Source organism: Heteronotia binoei, chromosome 3 (assembly GCF_032191835.1).
Source record: "Heteronotia binoei isolate CCM8104 ecotype False Entrance Well chromosome 3, APGP_CSIRO_Hbin_v1, whole genome shotgun sequence".
In the NCBI taxonomy this organism is placed as follows: domain Eukaryota; kingdom Metazoa; phylum Chordata; class Lepidosauria; order Squamata; family Gekkonidae; genus Heteronotia; species Heteronotia binoei.
The window spans coordinates 178,953,690-178,972,577 of NC_083225.1; the positions used below are offsets into that span (position 1 = coordinate 178,953,690).

The 18,888-nt window shown below is 46.9% G+C and overlaps 1 protein-coding gene across 1 annotated transcript in view; it reads right to left on the bottom strand.

Annotated features, from left to right (window-relative positions):
• Positions 1–336: 336 nt before the first annotated feature.
• The window catches only part of LOC132568805 (putative N-acetylated-alpha-linked acidic dipeptidase), a 54,082-nt gene continuing 35,530 nt past the window's right edge, over positions 337–18,888 (bottom strand). Inside the window, exons 12-19 of the mRNA XM_060234958.1 lie at positions 17,769–17,832; positions 16,832–16,899; positions 12,594–12,676; positions 10,023–10,113; positions 6,897–7,161; positions 4,626–4,707; positions 2,447–2,539; positions 337–1,237 (exon numbers count right to left, since the gene is read on the bottom strand). Of these exons, the coding sequence (XP_060090941.1) occupies positions 1,048–1,237; positions 2,447–2,539; positions 4,626–4,707; positions 6,897–7,161; positions 10,023–10,113; positions 12,594–12,676; positions 16,832–16,899; positions 17,769–17,832 (936 nt within the window). The 3' untranslated portion in view covers positions 337–1,047. The remainder of the gene's footprint in view (positions 1,238–2,446; positions 2,540–4,625; positions 4,708–6,896; positions 7,162–10,022; positions 10,114–12,593; positions 12,677–16,831; positions 16,900–17,768; positions 17,833–18,888) is intronic.

The following is an 18,888-nucleotide window of genomic DNA, read 5'->3' on the forward strand; positions in this document are numbered from 1 at the left end:
TAACAATTTGCTGCTGTAATCCGCCCTGAGCCCACTTGTGAGATAGAAGAAGAAAACTAAGAAGTCTGTAGATTTATACCCCACCCTTCTCTCTGAATCAGAGTCTCAGAGAAATCACAGTCTCCTTTACCCGCCCCGCCCCCACAACAAGACATCCTGTGAGGCGGGTGGGGCTGAGAGAGCTCTCCCAGAAGCAGCCCTTTCAAGGATAACTCTGCCAGAGCTATGGCGGACTCAAGGCCATTCCAGCAGCTCCAAGGGCAGGATATAAATCAAAAAAATTAAATTGAATTAAATTAAATCTCCCCGCTTCCCAATGGATCACATATCTGAAAGTTCCTCATAGCTCTTTATTAATTTTTTTAAAAAGTTTTTTGTAATGCACATATTCCAAGGAATTTGGGATGCACACCTGTAATAAAGCTAGAATTAAAAGATTTTTTAAAAGTAGGTTTAAATCCTATCCAACTTCCTTTGTTTTTAACTCACCAGTTAAGGGTAGCAAGGTTTCCATCCCAGAAAAGTGAAAAATAGAAAGAAAGCTGATTCGCATCAGTGTGAGCCAGTTGTGAAAGATCCTTCTTCCACTGTTTACTGTCCTTGATGTCATCTTAAACTCCAGCTGCCAACTCCAGGTTTGGAAGTTCCTAAAGATTTGGGGTGGAGCCTGAGGCAGGTGGAATTGGGGGCAGGGGGGACCTCAACAGGGTATTATGCCACAGAGTTCCCCCTCCAAAGCCGCCATTTTCTCCAGGGGAACTGATCTCTGTAGTCTGGACATGTAATTCTGGGGAATCTCCAGGCCCCGCCTGAAGGTTGGCAACCCTATGTCCTTGACTGAAGAGGGAAGGAATTCCACTAATATGGAGATGAATGCCTGCCCTCCATCTCCTCATGGTCCCTGAAGATCATTATCAAGACAGTGTAGATTAATCTTAATTCCCTTGAAGGCAAGAAGGGATATGAGGATCATTTCTAGGGCCACCAGACTCCAAACCGAACAAGTTTTCACAGATGAAGGCAATTTTCTCCCAGCCTCTGTTAATTTCACGATGGTTCTCTCAGAGTCCCAGTGGCCGCCTGCACCGTGTAGGCCGCAATGGAAATCTGTCTCTTCACTTCCTCCCAGGCCTTGGGTTGGTCTGCCTGGCTGCTGATATCAAACAAGGCATCGTAGATCCCCGGAAAGGACACTCCGGCGTACTTGTTGTGACGGTTCGGAGCAAAGATGATGTGTCTGAGGAGGGGGGGAAAAAGAACAGCAACAAATAGAATCACAGAGGAGAGGAAGACCGTAGGTTTATACCCTGCACTTCTCTCTGAATCAGAGACTCAGAGCGGCTTACACTCTCCTATATCTTCTCCCCCAACAGACACCCTGTGAGGTGGGTGGGTCTGAGAGCTCTCCCAGAAGCTGCCCTTTCAAGGACAACTCCTGCAAGAACTATGGCTAACCCAAGCCCATTCCAGCAGCTGCATGTGCAGGAGTGGGGAATCAAACCGGGTTCTCCCAGATAAGAGTCTGTGCACTTAATCACTACACCAAACTGTAGGGGACATCCAGGGTCAGTTAGAATCCAGTGGCAAAACAGTGAAATTAACAAACTGAAAGAACATTTGGTCCGGATAGCATTTGGTCGTGGGAAATCAATAAAAGAAGACGACGATGATATTGGATTTATATCCTGCCCTCCACTCCAAATCTCAGAGTCTCAGAGCAGCTCACAATCTCCTTTATCTTCTTCCCCCACAACAAACACCCTGTGAGGTGGGTGGGGCTGAGAGAGCTCTCACAGCAGCTGTCTTTTCAGGGACAACTCTTGGGAGAGCTATGGCTGACCCAAGGCCATTCCAGGAGCTGCAAGTGGAGGAGTGGGAAATCAAACCCAGTTCTCCCAGATAAGAGTCCACGTGCTTAACCAACTACACCAAACTGGTGTGATTAAAAGGTAATAGAAGCTGTCTTTTAGCAACAGAGCAATTCAGTTATGGAACAGCTCCATGCAAATTCAGAGTGGTGCATGGAAAAGGCAGGTTGAGGGGATCCAGGTTGAGTTTGCCTTTTCAACCAATCATGCATAATAGGAGTGAGCCCTACTTGTGGTCCTCTTTGATACACACAGCTGCCACTTTGTGAGCACAGGGGAATGCATGTATCTTTCCATCTTTGGTATGTATCAACCCATACTCTCAGAAATCCAGTATTTCCATAACTCAGTCTGTTGGTATCACGTTATAACAACTGCCTATAGCGGACTGAATTATGGCGCTATTATTGTGGACCAAATCCGGAGCTGCTCTCAGAGACACAACAAATTTCTCTAGATGTACAGTTCTTGAAAATAAAAATCCAGTTCTGCTTTAAATAGAAACCAGCGAGTAAAGAAAAGCCTATGGACTTAAAAAGCAGGGAGAGGACAAAAGGCTTTTCATCGTTTCCTTTTACCTATAAAACGGTGTGCCAGGTAAACCAAGAGGGTCTATAAATGCTCTTTCCAGATACATCAGCTGGTCATTCCGGGACCTCACTGCAAGCAGGCTGAAAAGTGAACCACAGGGATAAATGTTATTGCTTTACAAGCACAGTCATATGCTAAACCAATCTAAATAGATGAAGAATGATATGCGAGTTGTATGCGTGCAGTCCACGGATTTCTTGTATTAAAACACCTTGTAATAGTCCCAGTCGAGACCTGGCATTCTATTGAAGATGCCACTTACACAGTTTTGCCTGGCTCTCACTGTGCTCCAAGTATCTCCATTCATTTGTTATGTTTAGGTATGTATTAATATACCAATTACATATCTATCCTGTCTTTTCTCCAAGGTATTCAGGGTTCTTCCCTTCTCGGTTTTACACCCAACAACCCAGTGCAGTAATTTAGGCTGCAAAAGAGTGATTGGCCAAGGACCAAGGTTTCTAGATGAATGGGGACTAGAACACAGGTCTCCCAACCTGATAGTCCAGGGGTGGCCAAACTGCAGCTCGGGAGCCTCATGTGGCTCTTTTGCACATATTGTGTGACTTTCGAAGTTGGTTAACTTGGAAAAGGCATTTCTCTCTTTAAATCACTTCTCCAAGCCAATGGCTTGGAGAATGCATTTAAAGTTGCTTTCCTTCCACCTCTCCCTCCATCTATTTCCCTTCCTTCCTTCCTTGCGGCTTTCAAACATCTGATGTTTATTCTATGTGGCTCTAACTTTAAGCAAGTTTGGCCACCCCTGTGATAATCTAACCACTGAACACCACCATCCAAAAATTTTGTGTGTGGATGCTTTCCGACAAAAACAAACAATCAGTTAACTTATTAAAACCAGATGGGTCTGAAGAGCAGCACAGACCATGTAAACTGGGCCAAACAGCACAGAAAATATAAAGTGCCGCAGAGCGCAAAAAGCTGAAACGGCAGGCAGCAGTGCAATGCGACAAAACGAAAGTATAAAATAAACCAGTCAGCCACAAAAGATAAGGAACAAAGGTTTTGCCTGAAGGCAGCGCATTAACCAGCCAGGCAGAATTTTGAGGAGGATAAATTCCTCCTGAGGGGTTCCCACCTGAGGACAACTGCCTTTGAAGCCGCCTTATACTGAAGCAGACCCAAAGTCAGTATTGTCTGCTCAGACCAGCAGCAGCTCTCCAGGGTGTCAGGAAGAAGTCTTTCATATCACCTCTTGCTTGGTCCTTATAACTGGTGATGCCAGGGTTTGAACCTGGGACCTCCACATGCCCAGTAGAGGATCTTCTGCTGAGCCACAGCCCCTCCCAGAAAACATGATAGTTGAACACATGAAGCTGCCCTATACTCAATTAAACCACTGGCTCAAGGTCAGTACGGTCTTCTCAGACTGACCGTGGCTCTCAAGGTCTCAAGCTGAGGTCTTTCACATCATCTCTTGCCTGGTCTTTTTAACTGGCGATGCCAGGGATTAAGAACATAAGAGAAGCCATATTGGATCAGGCCAATGGCCCACCCAGTCCAACACTCTGTGGCCAAAAAACCCAGGTGCTATCAGGAGGTCCATCAGTGAGGCCGGGAAGTCCTCACACTGTTGCCCCTCCCAAGCACCAAGAATACAGAGCATCACTAGTCCCAGACCAAGAGTTCCAACAATACACTGTGGCTAACAGCCACTGATGGAGCTCTCCTCCATATGTTTATCCAATCCCTTCTCGAAGCTGGCTGTGCTTAATTGAACCTGGGACCTTCTGCATGCCAAGAAGAGGCTCTTCCATTGAGCCACAGCCCCCTCTAAAATGCCCATTGGTCTTTAGAAAGTACCCTCCTGGAAAAGGAATCCTCCCCAACAGAGTTCTCTCAGGCTCTTGAGACACGGCTATCTATCACATACTTTTATCCAGGGCTTTTTTTTGTGGCAGGAACTCCTTTGCATATTAGGCCACACACCCTTGATGTAGCCAGTGTTCCTGGAGTTTACAGTAGGCCCTGTAATAAGAACTCTTATAATCTCTTGAAGGATTGGCTACATAAGAGGGTTGTGGCCTTTAATGCAAAGGAGTTCCTGCTCCAAAAAAAGCCTAGCATTTATCCATTTGTTCAGGACAGAAAAAGGATTATATAGAAGGGATGGACGGTTTCGCTGGCCCAGGATGTATCAAGACCTACTTTCTGGTATCCAATTGCTGAAGCCTTCTGTGAAAGTCAGAGGCAGCTTCTGAAAAATTCTTCACTGCAGACAAAAGTGGATCTGAAAAGAATGAGAAGCGAAGGCAGTGAGACCTGAATTCTGTACTTCCTGCTTCTGTATCTGAGGCATCTGCAGGGGCAGAGGATACAAACTAAGGTGAATCATTCAGATCTGTTTGCTAGAAGAAGACGACTGCAGATTTATACCCCGCCCTTCTCTCTGAATCAGAGACTCAGAGCGGCTTACAATCTCCTATATCTTCTCCCCCCACAACAGACACCCTGTTAGGTGGGTGGGGCTGAGAGGACGCTCGCAGCAGCTGCCCTTTCAAGGACAACCCCTGCCAGAGCAATGGCTGACCCAAGGCCATCCCAGCAGGTAAAAATGGAGGAGTGGGGAATCAAGCCCGGATAAGAGTCTGCACACTTAACCACTACACCAAACCAGAGGGATCTCAAAGAAGCACATATGAACACATGAAGCTGCCTTATACTGAATCAGACCCTCGGTCCATCAGAGTCAGTACTGTCTACTCAGACTGGCAGCGGCTCTCCAGGGTCTCAAGCTGAGATTTTTCACACCAATTTGCCTGGACCCTTTTTTGGAAATGCCAGGGATTGAACCTGGGACCTTCTGCTTACCAAGCAGATGCTCTACCACTGAGCTACCGTCTCACAGATCCCTCAAAGGCAAGCAAGAAATCTGCAAGTGGTGGCTGCCGGGCCAAAACCAGATGTGGAATGGGAATCTGGAGGTGCATCTATGGGAGTTGCAAGTTGCAGGCAAACTACGTTGAACGTGACGAAGTTGTCCTCTTTACTTTACAATCATTCTAGCACAGGAATGTATGAAGCTGCCTTGTAGCCCACTCGTCCTGTTAGTCGGTATTGTTTAGGCACAAGACCATTTTTGTAGTTTGGCTCGTGGGTGAAGCACCAATTGATAGGCTTTGCAGGTTTGTATCAGTTTGTGAGCCATTTAAAGTTTAAACCCCCACTTTCTGCTCCCAGCAGTGTTCCTCTAAGCTGAGTTAGTGTGAGCTAGCTCACAGTTTTTTAGCCCACACCTTTTCTTTTTTTTTTGTCTTAGCTCAGAAAGGATGGTCCTGGAGCAAACTCATTTATGCAGCGGCCAAATTGCTGGCTCACAACTTTGATGCCAGTAGCTTACAAACTAGAATTCTTGCTCACAGGACTCCACAACTTAGAGGGAATACTGGCTCCCAGTCACGGGTGGAATTCTAGCAGGAGCTCATTTGTATATTAGGTTACACCCCCTGATGTAGCCAATCCTCCCAAGAGCTTACAAGGAGAGCCAGTTTGGTGTAGTGGTTAAGTGTGCAGACTCTTATCTGGGAGAACCGGGTTTGATTCCCCACTCCTCCACTTGCACCTGCTGGAATGGCCTTGGGTCAGCCATAGCTCTGGCAGAGGTTATCCTTGAAAGGGCAGCTGCTGTGAGAGCCCTCTCCAGCCCCACCCACCCCACAGGGTGTCTGTTGTGGGGGAGGAAGGTAAAGGAGATTGTGAGCCGCTCTGAGACTCTTTGGAGTGGAGGGCGGGATATAAATCCAATATCTTCTTCTTCTTCTCTTTTTTGTAAGCTCTTGGAGGATACATCAGAGGGTGTGGCCTAATATGCAACGGAGCTCCTGCTAGAATTCCACTCCTGTTCTCAGCAAAAAGCTGCAGAGAACAGAAAGCAGGGGTTTCCAATGGTTTTAAAGCCATTTAAACCCTGCTTTCCAAAGGGAGCAGAAAGCAGTGGTTGAAATGGCTCCAAGCTGTTTTTCATGAAGAGCTAATAGCAGGGGTTTCCTCTGTTTTTCGTGAACCAACTCAAACTGCATCAGGAGGCCCTGTAAGAAGAGCCCTGTAAGCTCTTGGCGGATTGGCTACATCGGGGGGGGGGTGTAGCTTAATATGTAAAGGAGTTCCTGCTACAAAAAAACCCTGGTTCCCTCTATACCATGTGGCCAATGATAGACCTTTGCTCCGTATGGTCTACAATCGGAAATACCACTTCATTGTTTAATGAATGTTCTGCCCTCGTGATTGTATTGGCTTGCTCTCTGTAATCCGCCTTGAGGATTAATGAGAAAGACTGTAAATAATATAAATAAATATATATATTTTTAAGAAAACCCAACCCTTTAACTTTTCCAAGCAACATTCTATGGCTCTTTAGGAAATTCCACTTCGGTCTTTGAGAGCTGCAAGCTGATTGGTGCACTACCCAACAATACCTACCCAATGATATGCCGTATGTGCTCACTTTTGTTGGATATTTCATTGTCATGTTGTAAATGACACGAGTGTAGCTCTTTAATGCTTCTGCATAATCCCGGCAGTCGAAAGGAAGGACGAGGGAGTCAGCCAGCTCAAAAACCAGCCCTCCCCGAACCTGGGCCACAACCCGGTGGTTCTTGAAAGTGGGGTCATAAAAACGCTCCACAATCTCATAGGTCTCATAGACGCTGTGATAAACAGGGTAGCTGCTAAATTTGTCCACTTTCTGGGGGGAGAAATAAACACGACAATGAGTGCATGCACACCGTTTTCTTGGGAGTTCCCCCAAGTTTCCAGAAATCTAAATTGCTGCCCTGGGCTACAACTGGTTGAATTTTTTTTTAATCCACTTTTTTTTTAACGTTCCACACCTGACTTATGGCAACCTCCTGGGGTTTTCAAGGCAAGAGAGGTTCAGAGGTGGTTTGAAGAAGAAGACCGCAGATTTATACCCCGCCCTTCTCTCTGCATTTGAGTCTCAGAGTGGCCTACAATCTCCTTTATCTCCTTCCCCCACAACAGACACCCTGTGAGGTGGGTGGGGCTGGAGAGGGCTCTCACAGCAACTGCCCTTTCGAGGACAACTTCTACGAGAGCTATGGCTAACCCAAGGCCATTCCAGCAGCTGCAAGTGGAGGAGTGGGGGATCAAATGTTGTCGACTGCATCTGCATAGCTACACTGGACTTCCCTAGGTGGTCTCCCATCCAAGCTCTAACCAGGGCCAACCCTGCTTAGCTTCCAAGATCTAATAAGATTGGTCTAGCATGGGCCATCCAGCTCAGGGCGATCCATGCGAGGCCATCCACTTTCCTTTGGTCCCAACCATCTGGTGAAGAAAAAGGGGGCTTCACCAAGGCAAAACAAAGATGAAGGAACAAATTGGTGCAGTGGGAAGAAGAAGACGAGGAGTTTGGATTGATATCCTGCCCTTCACCTGGAGTCTCAGAGCAGTTTACAATCTCCTTTCCCTTCTTTTCCCCACAATAGACACCCTGTGAGGTGGGGGAGGGGGGCTGAGAGAGCTCTGCAAGAACTGTGACTCACCCAAGGTCACCCAGCTGGCTGCATGTGGAGGAGTGGTAAATCAAGCCAGGTTCTCCAGATTAAAGTCCACCACTCTTAACCCACTTCATCAAACTGGCTCTAAGCTTTAACAGAAACTTTAATAATTGTACAATAATTGTACAATTATTAAAGATTTCAGGTTTTCACGGCTGGTAACATCATTAGGGTTTGTAGAATCTTTCGGGATCAAGTGCCGTGTTCTACTGGAGAAAGTTTTCCTTCCAGATGTTTCGTTCTCAGCTGCGGAGAACATCCTCAGTGGCATTGCAGCCGGAGCAGGCGCTCAGACCTACTTGGCTGCTGTGAACAATTATTGTTTGTGCGCAGCTTGGTCAGGGGGAATTGTTCAGATTCTTTTTAGTTCATTCCCATACATGCACTAGAACAATGAAAGATGCCCGCCAGATGAAGTTGCATGTGAAACATGTAGGATGAAACAATGAAACACGTATCATTATTAAGGACTGTATTTCCCACTGCACCAATTTGTTTCTTCATCACTTGTTTGGCATCGGCCCTAGTTTTCTTTTAAGAGGGCAGTTTCAGCAGGGTAGCCCTGCTAGTCAGCAGTGGAAGAGTTAGACTCAAGTCCAGTAACACCTGAGACACCGACGAGGTTTCCAGGGTAGAAGCTTTTGAGATTATCATTATCATCATCTGTTTGTTTATATTCTGCCTGTTCCCCATAGGGCTCAGGGCGGAGTGCAACATGAATAATAAAAGCACAATAAAATCAACATAACAATAAAACAGCATTACAGTATCTGACCAAGGGAGCTTTGACTCGCAGAAGGTTGTACCCCCAAAATCGTGTTGGTCACTGCAGCACTACTGGAGTCAGTAAGGTAGAATGCCACAGAGTTCACCCTCTAAAGCAGGGGTGTCAAACATGTGGCCTGAGGGCCATTTCAAGCCCCCAAGAGGGCTCCTATCATGCCCCCAAGCAACTGGCTCTTGTCCGCTTCCTTCTCCCTCTCTCGCTTCCTTCTGCATCACAGCTTGCTTTGCCAGGCTTGCTGAGTCGCACAGGAGCTACAGAGCAAAACCTTGATTTTTTTTTTCCATTGGTTGAGGCTCCTCCCTCTCCTGGTCCCCTGGGGAGGGAGGGAAAGAGCCAGAGCTTCCTTGACCCAGTTCCCTGGATCCCACGGGAGAAATACAAAGAAAGCAACTTTAAGACCAAAAAGTGCTAATGTTTTAAGCGTGTTTTAAGTTTTCTTTTTTTAAAAAAAAAAAATCTTTAGTCGTGTTTGTCTGTGTCCTTTTAAAAGTTTATATCTCTGCTACCTAATCTTAAATAGGTACACACATAGCCCGGCCTGACACAGCCCGGCCTGACACGGTCTCATTTATGTCTGAACCAGCTCTCATAACAAATGAATTTGACACCCCGGCTCTAAAGCATCCATTGCCCCCACCCCCACTAGGAACTGATCTCTGTAGTTTGGAGAAGAACTGTAATTCCAGGGGATCCCTGGATCCCACCCAGAGGCAGACATCCCTAGCATGCCTTAAAAAGGTAAAGGTAGTCCCCTATGCAAACACCGTGGGGTGACATCACATCATGTCATTTTCTCGGCAGACTTTTTATGGGGTGGTTTGCCATTGCCTTCCCCAGTCATCTGCACTTTCCCCCCAGCAAGCTGGGTACTCATTTTACCGACCCCAGAAGGATGGAAGGCTGAGTCAACCTTGAGCCGGCTAGCTGAACCCAGCTTCTGCCAGGATCGAACTCAGATCGTGACTGAGCAGAGCTTGGACTGCAGTACTGGAGCTTACCACTCTACGCCACAGGGCTCTGTAAGCACGCCTTAGTATCATTTATTTTTAAAAAGACTGTATGCCACCTTTATGCCCAAGGATGGTCAAATCGATGGCTAACAATCAGAACAAAATGATACAAAAAGGGATCATAAAAACCATCAGAACCAAAAACTAAAAGACCTGTTAAGAGCATATGAAACAGCAATTAGGGTAGGTTGGAAAAAGAGATGCGGCTGATATTTTTAAAAAGGCTTACCCAATTTTTAGTGTAACGAGCTCTGCCAGATGCAATCCCGAGCCTCTGGAAAAAGACTTCAAAGTCGTTGCCCGAACCAAGTTTGTTGATCCTTTTGGGAAAACAAAGCAGCGGGGGGTTGAGTGTGTAAAAAAAAATAGCAGGCCTATTTTTGTACAAGGAACTCCTTTGCATATTAGGCCACACCCCCTGATGTAGCCAGTCCTCCAAGAGCTTACAGTAGGCCCTGTACTAAGAGCCCTGTAAGCTCTTGGAGGATTGGCTACATCAGGGGCGTGTGGCCTAATATACAAAGGAGTTCCTGATTTAAAAAAAAAGAACCTGGATAATATCATTTTTGGATTTCAGTGGAGAGTGCTTTTTGGGTGCACGTTTTTCTACATGTGCAAATCTAGCAGAGATTTTGGACTTCAAGAAGAGGGAGAGCAACGACGTTTTATTAGGGGAACTCAACAAGCTTCAGAAGCTTGTCCTGGGATATCTTCTAGATTAAGTGGGGAAAGTACGTACCCTTTAAGAAGTGATGCTTGCAGTTGCCTTAAACGAAACAAAGCAAACCTCCCAAACCACCAGCAATGTTATGTCACCCTGCCCTGGATAGCCCAGGGTAACCTGGATCTTGACAGATCTCAGAAACAATGCAGAGTCGGACCTGGCTAGTATTTGGATGGGAGACCACCAAGGAATACCTGGGTTATGATGTGGAGGCAGGCGACAGAAACCACCTCTGAACATCTCTTGCCTTGAAAACCCTACAGAGTCGCCATAAGTCAGTTGTGACTTGATGGCAATATATATATATAATAATTACGTCAACTTTTATCAAAATAAAGTGAGTTGTTTTGGCAGACATACCAAGAACACAGGCCCATTTAGCACTTGTCATAATGCCCACCAAGGGTCAAACAGCACCAAAGTGTTCTTTTTTGAACTGAGCCAGTGAATTTCAGTGATGGAATGTGAAGAGGATACTTACACTCAGGGGTGGAATTCTAGCAGGAGCTCCTTTGCATATTAGGCCACACACCCCTGATGTAGCCAATCCTCCAAGAGCTTACAAAGCTCTTTTTTGTAAGCTCTTGGAGGATTGGCTACATCGGGGGTGCGTGGCCTAATATGCAAAGGAGCTCCTGCTAGAATTCCACCCCTGCTTACACGTCTTTCCCACTCAAAACCTACCCCCGCCCCAAGCTGCTGTTCACTCTCTGAGGGAAAACATACTTTCCTCCTGTGAGACGGGAGAGGGCTTGGCACAGCCGTCTCTGCCACTAGGCAACTGCCTAGGGCTCTGGCCTTTTGGTGGCCCCAAACTGGGTGCTCCTGTGTGGCATTATCAGTACGGGGAAGGGGGCAGGCGTTAGCCTTGCGTGGGGTGCCGGTCTGTCTAGGTCCAGCCCTGTGGCTTGGCGAAAAACTCTGAGTGAGAAAAATGGCTGGAGGAAAAAGTGGGAAATGACCCCATCCTGCACACCTCAACGTTGTCCCCTTTGTTCAGATCCAAAGGCTGGTGAACCCACTTTGGGTTAAATGACATCAAAAGTCTGAGGGAGGAAAAGCATTCCACCAGGTGCCAACAAGTTCCAGGCTGGGAATTTCCTGGAGATTTTGGGGTGGAGCCCAGGAATGGTGGGATTTGGAGAGGGTTAGTACCCTGGAGTCCCCACTCCAAAGCAGCCGTTTTGTCCAGCGACACCACTCTCTTTTGCCTCTAAGCATGTGAGCAGTCATTCATTAACTCAGGATGCCCTGCTCGGCAGCAATCTGGAGTCACACAGGGTCCTGCCGGTACCCATTGCCCATTTTAAGATTATATCAGTTACATTCTGCTCAGGGTGTGAATTGCTCCTCACAGTAGGGGAAGAAATAGATGGATCATTGCCAGAAATGTTATAATTCTAGGAGATATCCAGGCCACACCTGGAAGCTGGCAACCTTTCCCTGTGTAGAAACCCTTGGAGATATTGGCAGACTGTGGCATAATCATGCATAGTCTGAAACACAAAGTAGAGAGCCAGTTTGGTGTAGTGGTTAAGTGTGCGGACTCTTATCTGGGAGAACCGGGTTTGATTCCCCACTCCTCCACTTGCACCTGCTGGAATGGCCTTGGGTCAGCCATAGCTCTGGCAGAGGTTGTCCTTGAAAGGGCAGCTGCTGTGAGAGCCCTCTCCAGCCCCACCCACCTCACAGGGTGTCTGTTGTGGGGGAGGAAGGTAAAGGAGATTGTAAGCCGCTCTGAGACTCTTCGGAGTGGAGGGCGGGATATAAATCCAATATCTTCTTCTTCTTCTTCAAAGTAAGGGTGATCCTCCCTCTCTAAATCCTACCCACCCTCTCTCTCTAAATGTCATCTTTGATGCAAGAACAGAGCCTTCTCTTCACATGTTGAGGTTTAACAGAAACCGGGAAGACTGAGCCATCTTGGCCCAGTTCTGGCTCATTCTGTGGATGATGCTTGCAGCAGCTGTTGCACCCCAAGCCAGACCAGCAGTTATAGGAAAGAACTCCCATCTCTGCAAGAAATCATGACTGCCATATGTTTTTAATTCCACCACCACCACCCTCGTCATTTACCAAGGGACGTCCTTCCATGGGTTTTTCTTCAACCAGCTTTCATAAAGAGATCTGCCTTCAAACCCTTCATCAGGGCTTGGGATCTAAGGGAGACACAAACAGATTTTGCATACATGAAAGTTGTGTGTATGTGTTCCTGGTACCAATAGCATGCACCCCCTCTTTGTGAGGTTCTGCTCTTCTCCCTGTGAAATGCTGGCTATTTAGCTGCTGCTTCCTTGGACCTTTACAAGATCTGGTCATTACAGCTCTTTTCACCTCAACTTTCCTACTTCTCCCCAATTTTAACTAGCTTGTGTGTACTTCCAGTGTGTTTGTATGTGTGTTTTATCTCTTTTAATAAAATTCATTTCTGGTTGAGCTTCTTCCTGGTTTAAGAGTTCTCTTAAAGGGGAAAAAAAAATTCTGGTATACATTGGTGGAGATCCCAATTAGTCGCCTCTCGCTCTGTCTCCTTAAGCTAATTCCTTCCAATTAAATAGGAGACTGCCTCTTTGGGTACCATATTATCTACTCAGACTGGCAATGGCTCTCCAAACCTTCAGGTGGAAGTCTTTCATATCATCATTGGGTGTGCGGACTCTTATCTGGGAGAACCGGGTTTGATTCCCCACTCCTCCACTTGCACTTGCTGGAATGGCCTTGGGTCAGCCATAGCTCTGGCAGAGGTTGTCCTTGAAAGGGCAGCTGCTGTGAGAGCTCTTTCAGCCCTACCCACCCCACAGGGTGTCTGTTGTGAGGGAGGAAGATAAAGGAGATTGTGAGTCACTCTGAGATTTGGAGTGGATGGCGGGATTTAAATCCAATATCATCATCACCTGTTACTCGATTTTTCTTTTAACTGGAAATGCTGGGGATTGAACCGGTGACCTTATGCATCCCGAGCAGGTGCTCTACCACTATGCCATGGAAGGAAGAAGGGAACACAGTGCAAGAGGGTACTTTTTGATATGTGGATGATGCTTTGTAAAGAGAGGGGAAAGCAGAAGCAGGCTGGAGGTGATCAAAGCAGAGTGCTCTAGGATCCCACTGGAATAACTTATGAGATACTGGATCTCCTTATCCAATCCCAAGCTGCAAAACGTTGGGATACAACAAGAAGTTTTCCATTCTGGATGAACAGCCCTTTGATACCTCAGCTCGCTGATCATAACTAGCGATCAGAAAAAGCGGGCATTCAAGCATACCTTAGAAATGAGGTTGCCAGCCTCCAGTTGAGAGCTGGAGATCCCCTGGAAGTACAACTGGTTTCTGAGTAAAAGAAATCAGTGAACCTGGAGAAAATGGCTGCTTTGGAAAGTTATGGCATTATACCCCACTGAGGTCTCTCCTTCCCCCAAACCTGTTCTCCCCAAGTTCCATCCCCCAAATCTCCAGGAATTTCACAACCAGGGGTGGAATTCTAGCAGGAGCTCCTTTGCATATTAGGCCACACACCCCTGATGTAGCCAATCCTCCAAGAGCTTATAAGGCTCTTTTTTGTAAGCTCTTGGGAGGATTGGCTACATCAGAGGCATGCGGCCTAATATGCAAAGGAGCTCCTGCTAGAATTCCACCCCGGTTCACAACTCAGTGCTGGCAACTCTGCAAGGGTTGGCTTGCACCATTAACCGCCGTTCCCCCCTTTGGCTCTCCTGTCGGTGGAACAGGCTTTCCGCTTGTCAAGCGGCAACAACAATATTCTCAAACGCGCCACCCAACCCAAGCATCCAACCCAACAATTATGTTGGCTGATACCAGGGATGATTCAGTTTGCTTCTGCTTGTACACTGTCATTACCCCCACGCCATATTATCTCTGCTTCTCGGAAGCCTGTCATTTGCCAACCTGACTTTAATTACTGTTTTACAAATAACTTTTTTTATTTCTAATATGAAAAGCAGATTGGCGAGCAGAGACACCAGAACATCTGCCTGTAGTTAAACAGATCTCAGGTAGCAGCATAATTAGAGAGAGCCAGTTTGGTGTAGTGGTTAAGTGTGTGGACTCTTATCTGGGAGAACCGGGTTTTTCCCCACTCCTCCACCTGCACCTGCCAGCATTGCCTTTGGTCAGCCATAGCTCTGGCAGAGGTTGTCCTTGAAAGGGCAGCTGCTGTGAGAGCCCTCTCCAGCCCCACCTACCTCACAGGTGTCTGTTGTGGGGGAGGAAGGTAAAGGAGATTGTGAGCCGCTCTGAGACTCTTCGGAGTGGAGGGCGGGATATAAATCCAATATCTTCATCTACCTCACAGGGTGTCTGTTGTGGAGGAGGAAGGTAAAGGAGATTGTGAGCCGCTCTGAGACTCTTTGGAGTGGAGGGCGGGATATAAATCCAACATCTTCTTCTTCTTCAATAATTAAAGACCCTTGCCTAGTGCCTCTGATGGGAAGGGCCAGGAGTGGAATTCTAGCAGGAGCTCCTTTACATATTAGGCCATGAAGGGGAGACCCCTGAATAATTATGAACACCCCTATAATAATAATAAATGAAAATATGGGTTTGTGCCTTCAAAAGAGAACGTCTGATGCAACATTTAGAGTGTCTCTTGGGAGGCCCCTCAGAGGAGCTTCGGCTAAACTGTCAAAGCCAGGCAGCCCAAATGGGTGTGAGGCGAATGTGTATTGATAACAGGAAACTCCTTGTTGAATAAAGATAAGCAGACGCACTGGAGAACTACCAGGGAGAAAGGGGAGGGGGGGAAGTGAATCAGATAATGTGTAAAGGGCCAGGCTGCAGGCTCGCTTTTGCTTAAAGCTGATGGCTTGATGCTCAAATGAACCTCGCTATTGGTGCCAAATAGTAAAATACTTCGTTTTCCATCAGTAAATGTGCGCCTCGTTATTTCCCTGCTACAGCCACACACCCCTCATGTAGCCAATCCTACAGGAGCTTACAAAAAAGAGCCTTGTAAGCTCTTGAAGGATTGGCTACACCAGGGGGTACGGCCTAATATGCAAAGGAGCTCCTGCTAGAATTCCATCCCTGGGAAGGGACATGGCTCAACGGTAGGACATCTGCTTTGTATGCGGAAGCTCACAGGTTCAATCCCTGGCAGCTGTGGTGGTTGTCGTTGATCAAATTTGTGAATCACCTCATCCCGGCCAATGCGGGCTCTAGGCGGTGTACAACAAAGGGGCACGTAAAATCAACAAAACCAGTAATTTAAAGCAGTTGCAACTGATCAGTTAAAAAGCTTATCAGGATCAGGCAGCAGGGGCTGTGGAAGACCTCTGCCTGGGGCCGTGCCAGTCAGGGGATACAACAGTGACCTTTGGTAGCTCAGTGGTCGGAATTCATAGCCTTGTTCACAGGTTTATGTATTTATTTTATTTAGAAGACATCCGACATTAAATGCTGGATATGAGGGAGGTTTTATTTTGAACTGATCCAGCATTCATGTCTGAACAGCACTTTCAGACTCTGTGAGTGATCAGCAAGATTACCAGGGGGTCACCCCTCCCCCAACACAGGTGGAAGAAGGACTGAAGAATAAAACTACCAATGGGCTTTGGAAACCAAAGTAGAAATATTTTGATTACAATTCTGCTAGCCATTGCTAGGATTGTAATTGCTTCTAAGTGGGGAGATAAATGTGAGGAAAAACCCCTTATTTGCCAGTTTGGTGTAGTGGTTAAGTGTGCGGACTCTTATCTGGGAGAACCGGGTTTGATTCCCCACTCCTCCACTTGCACCTGCTGAGATGGCCTTGGGTCAGCCATAGCCCTGGCAGAGGTTGTCCTTGAAAGGGCAGCTGCTGTGAGAGCCCTCTCCAGCCCCACCCACCTCACAGGGTGTCTGTTGTGGGGGAGGAAGGGAAAGGAGATTGTGAGCCGCTCTGAGACTCTTCGGAGTGGAGGGTGGGATATAAATCCAATATCATCATCATCTTCTTCCTTTGCATATTAGGCCACACCCACCCGATGTAGCCAATCCTCTAAGAGCTTACAGGGCTCTTCTTACTGTAAGCTCCAGGAGGATTGGCTACCTCAGGGGTGTGTGGCCTAATATGCAAAGGAGTTCCTGCTACAAAAAAAGCCCTGCTAGGCATATTGCCATAGAGTTCACCCTCCAAAGCAGCCATTTTCTCCAGAGAAACTCTTCTCTGTAGTCTGGAGATCAGCTACGATTCTGGGAGACCACCAGGCCCCATCTGGAAGTTGTCAACTCTACCCAAAGAGCAGGGGGAAAGTTAAAGTTCAGCTTCACAGAGGTACAATAACGGAACAGATCCGTTTTCCTCCCACAGGCATTCTTACCTCTTTCGTCAGATTGTACACCAGGCTGTACATCAGGGGGGTGCAGTCTACTCGAAGGGTGTAGTTGCCTGAAAGAAAAGTCTTGCAGTTGATAAGAGTGAAGCTCTGATTGAAATCAGACAGGTTTAAGACCTGATCCACCCTCTCTACAAAGTCCTCCCTGCTGCCATGGAAGCTTATGGGGCGACTTTGGACTGGTTGCGCAATAAGGTGGGAGAATGACATAATAGATCACTTTGAGTCCCCACGAAGAGAAAATGTAGGAAATAATACTTAAAAAACAAACAAACAGTAAGCTCTCTAAATAGTTGAAAGTATTCACAGAGGAGGGCAGGGAGCTGTTCTTGTTGGCAGCAAAGAACAGGACTTGTAAAAATGAGGAAGGAAGGAAGGAAGGAAGGAAGGAAGGAAGGAAGGAAGGAAGGAAGGAAGGAAGGAAGGAAGGAAGGAAGGAAGGAAGGAAGGAAGGAAGGAAGGAAGGAAGGAAGGAAGGGAGGGAGGGAGGGAGGGAGGGAGGGAGGGAGGGAGGGAGTGGGAGGAGGAAGAAGAAAAGTAGAGGAAGAAGAAATGCTTTTGGCTGATCCTACATTGGACTAGATAGCTTCCGTGGCCCTTTCCAATTCTATGATTCTAAACCTGGGGTCTGATTCAAACTAAGCAGTTTCATGTTTTTATCCAAATGCTAGAAAAAAATAAATGAACAAAAACAACACAAAGCCCAAACTATTTTAACGGGAGGTGGTGGGTGGTTAATGCATGCTCTTCAAAGGAGTTTTCTAGTGCCATCCTAAGAATTACAATTTCTGGGTCCATTGAAATCTGCCCAGGATGAAGAGAACTATGGCTGGTTAGCTCTTTATTGACAAAACAAACTAGAATAACAAGACTTCCATCTCTACAGCATCTTTCCTCCTCACTAAAACCCAGTGTATTTTACCTTCTACGGAAGAGTCGGCGTTGATGTAGGCCACGGCACGCTCCTGCAATAGTTTGACATTTTCCTGTAACAGGAGAAAAGCAAAATGTTACTTTCCACCCCCTAGTCCAAAGGGTTATTCTAGGAACCAGTTCAGACATGGATACCTGGTGTTCATTTTGACTATTTAATATATATATATATATCCCACTCCTCTCACCACTGGGGATCCAAAGCATGTTGTTTCCTTCTCCATTTTATCCTCACAACAACCCTGTGAGGTAGGCTGGGCTAAGAGCCTGTGACTGGCTCAGGGTCGCCCAGCAAGCTTCTACGGCAGGAGTGGGGATTCAAACCTGGGTCTTCCAGATCCTAGTCTGACATTTTAACCATGAAAGCATGTTGACTAGAGCACATCCAAGAGGCCTGTGCATGCAAACAGGTCAACTGGAACTTAGCCCTAAAATGGGTTTATATTGTAATGAGATTTATCCTTCTTGTCAATTTTTTTTTGGGGGGGGGGTTGTCGCCAGGGGTGGAATTCTAGCAGGAGCTCCTTTGCATATTAGGCCACACATCCCTGATGTAGCCAATCCTCCAAGAGCTTACAAAAAAGAGCCCTGTAAGCTCCAGGAGGATTGGCTACATCAGGGGTGTGTGGCCTAATATGCAAAGGAGCTCCTGTTAGAATTCCGTGCCTGGCTGTCGCTGCCCTGACCTGGATAGCCCAGGATGGCTTGATCTCATCAGATTTCAGAAGCTAAGCAGGGTCAGCCCTGGTCAGTATTTGGAAGGATGTCCTCCAAGAGATACCGGGGTCGTGACACAGAGACAGGTAATGGCAAACCACCTCTGGAACCTCTCTTGCCTTGGGGTCTGGGAGAAGCAGGTTTGATTCCCCACTTCCCAACACGGTCAGTCACAAGTTCTCTCAGAGCTGTTCCTTCAACAGCAGCTCTCAAAAGAGCTCTCTCTCAGTCCCACCTACCTCACAGAGGCAATGTTCCCTCTAAGCTGCAGAGTCTTGTGAGCAAAAATTCTACTTTGTGAGCTACTGGCATTAAAGTTGTGAGCTGCTGCATAAATTATTGTGCTCTGGGGTCATCCTTCCCGAGCTAAGACAAAAATGTGTGAGCTGGAG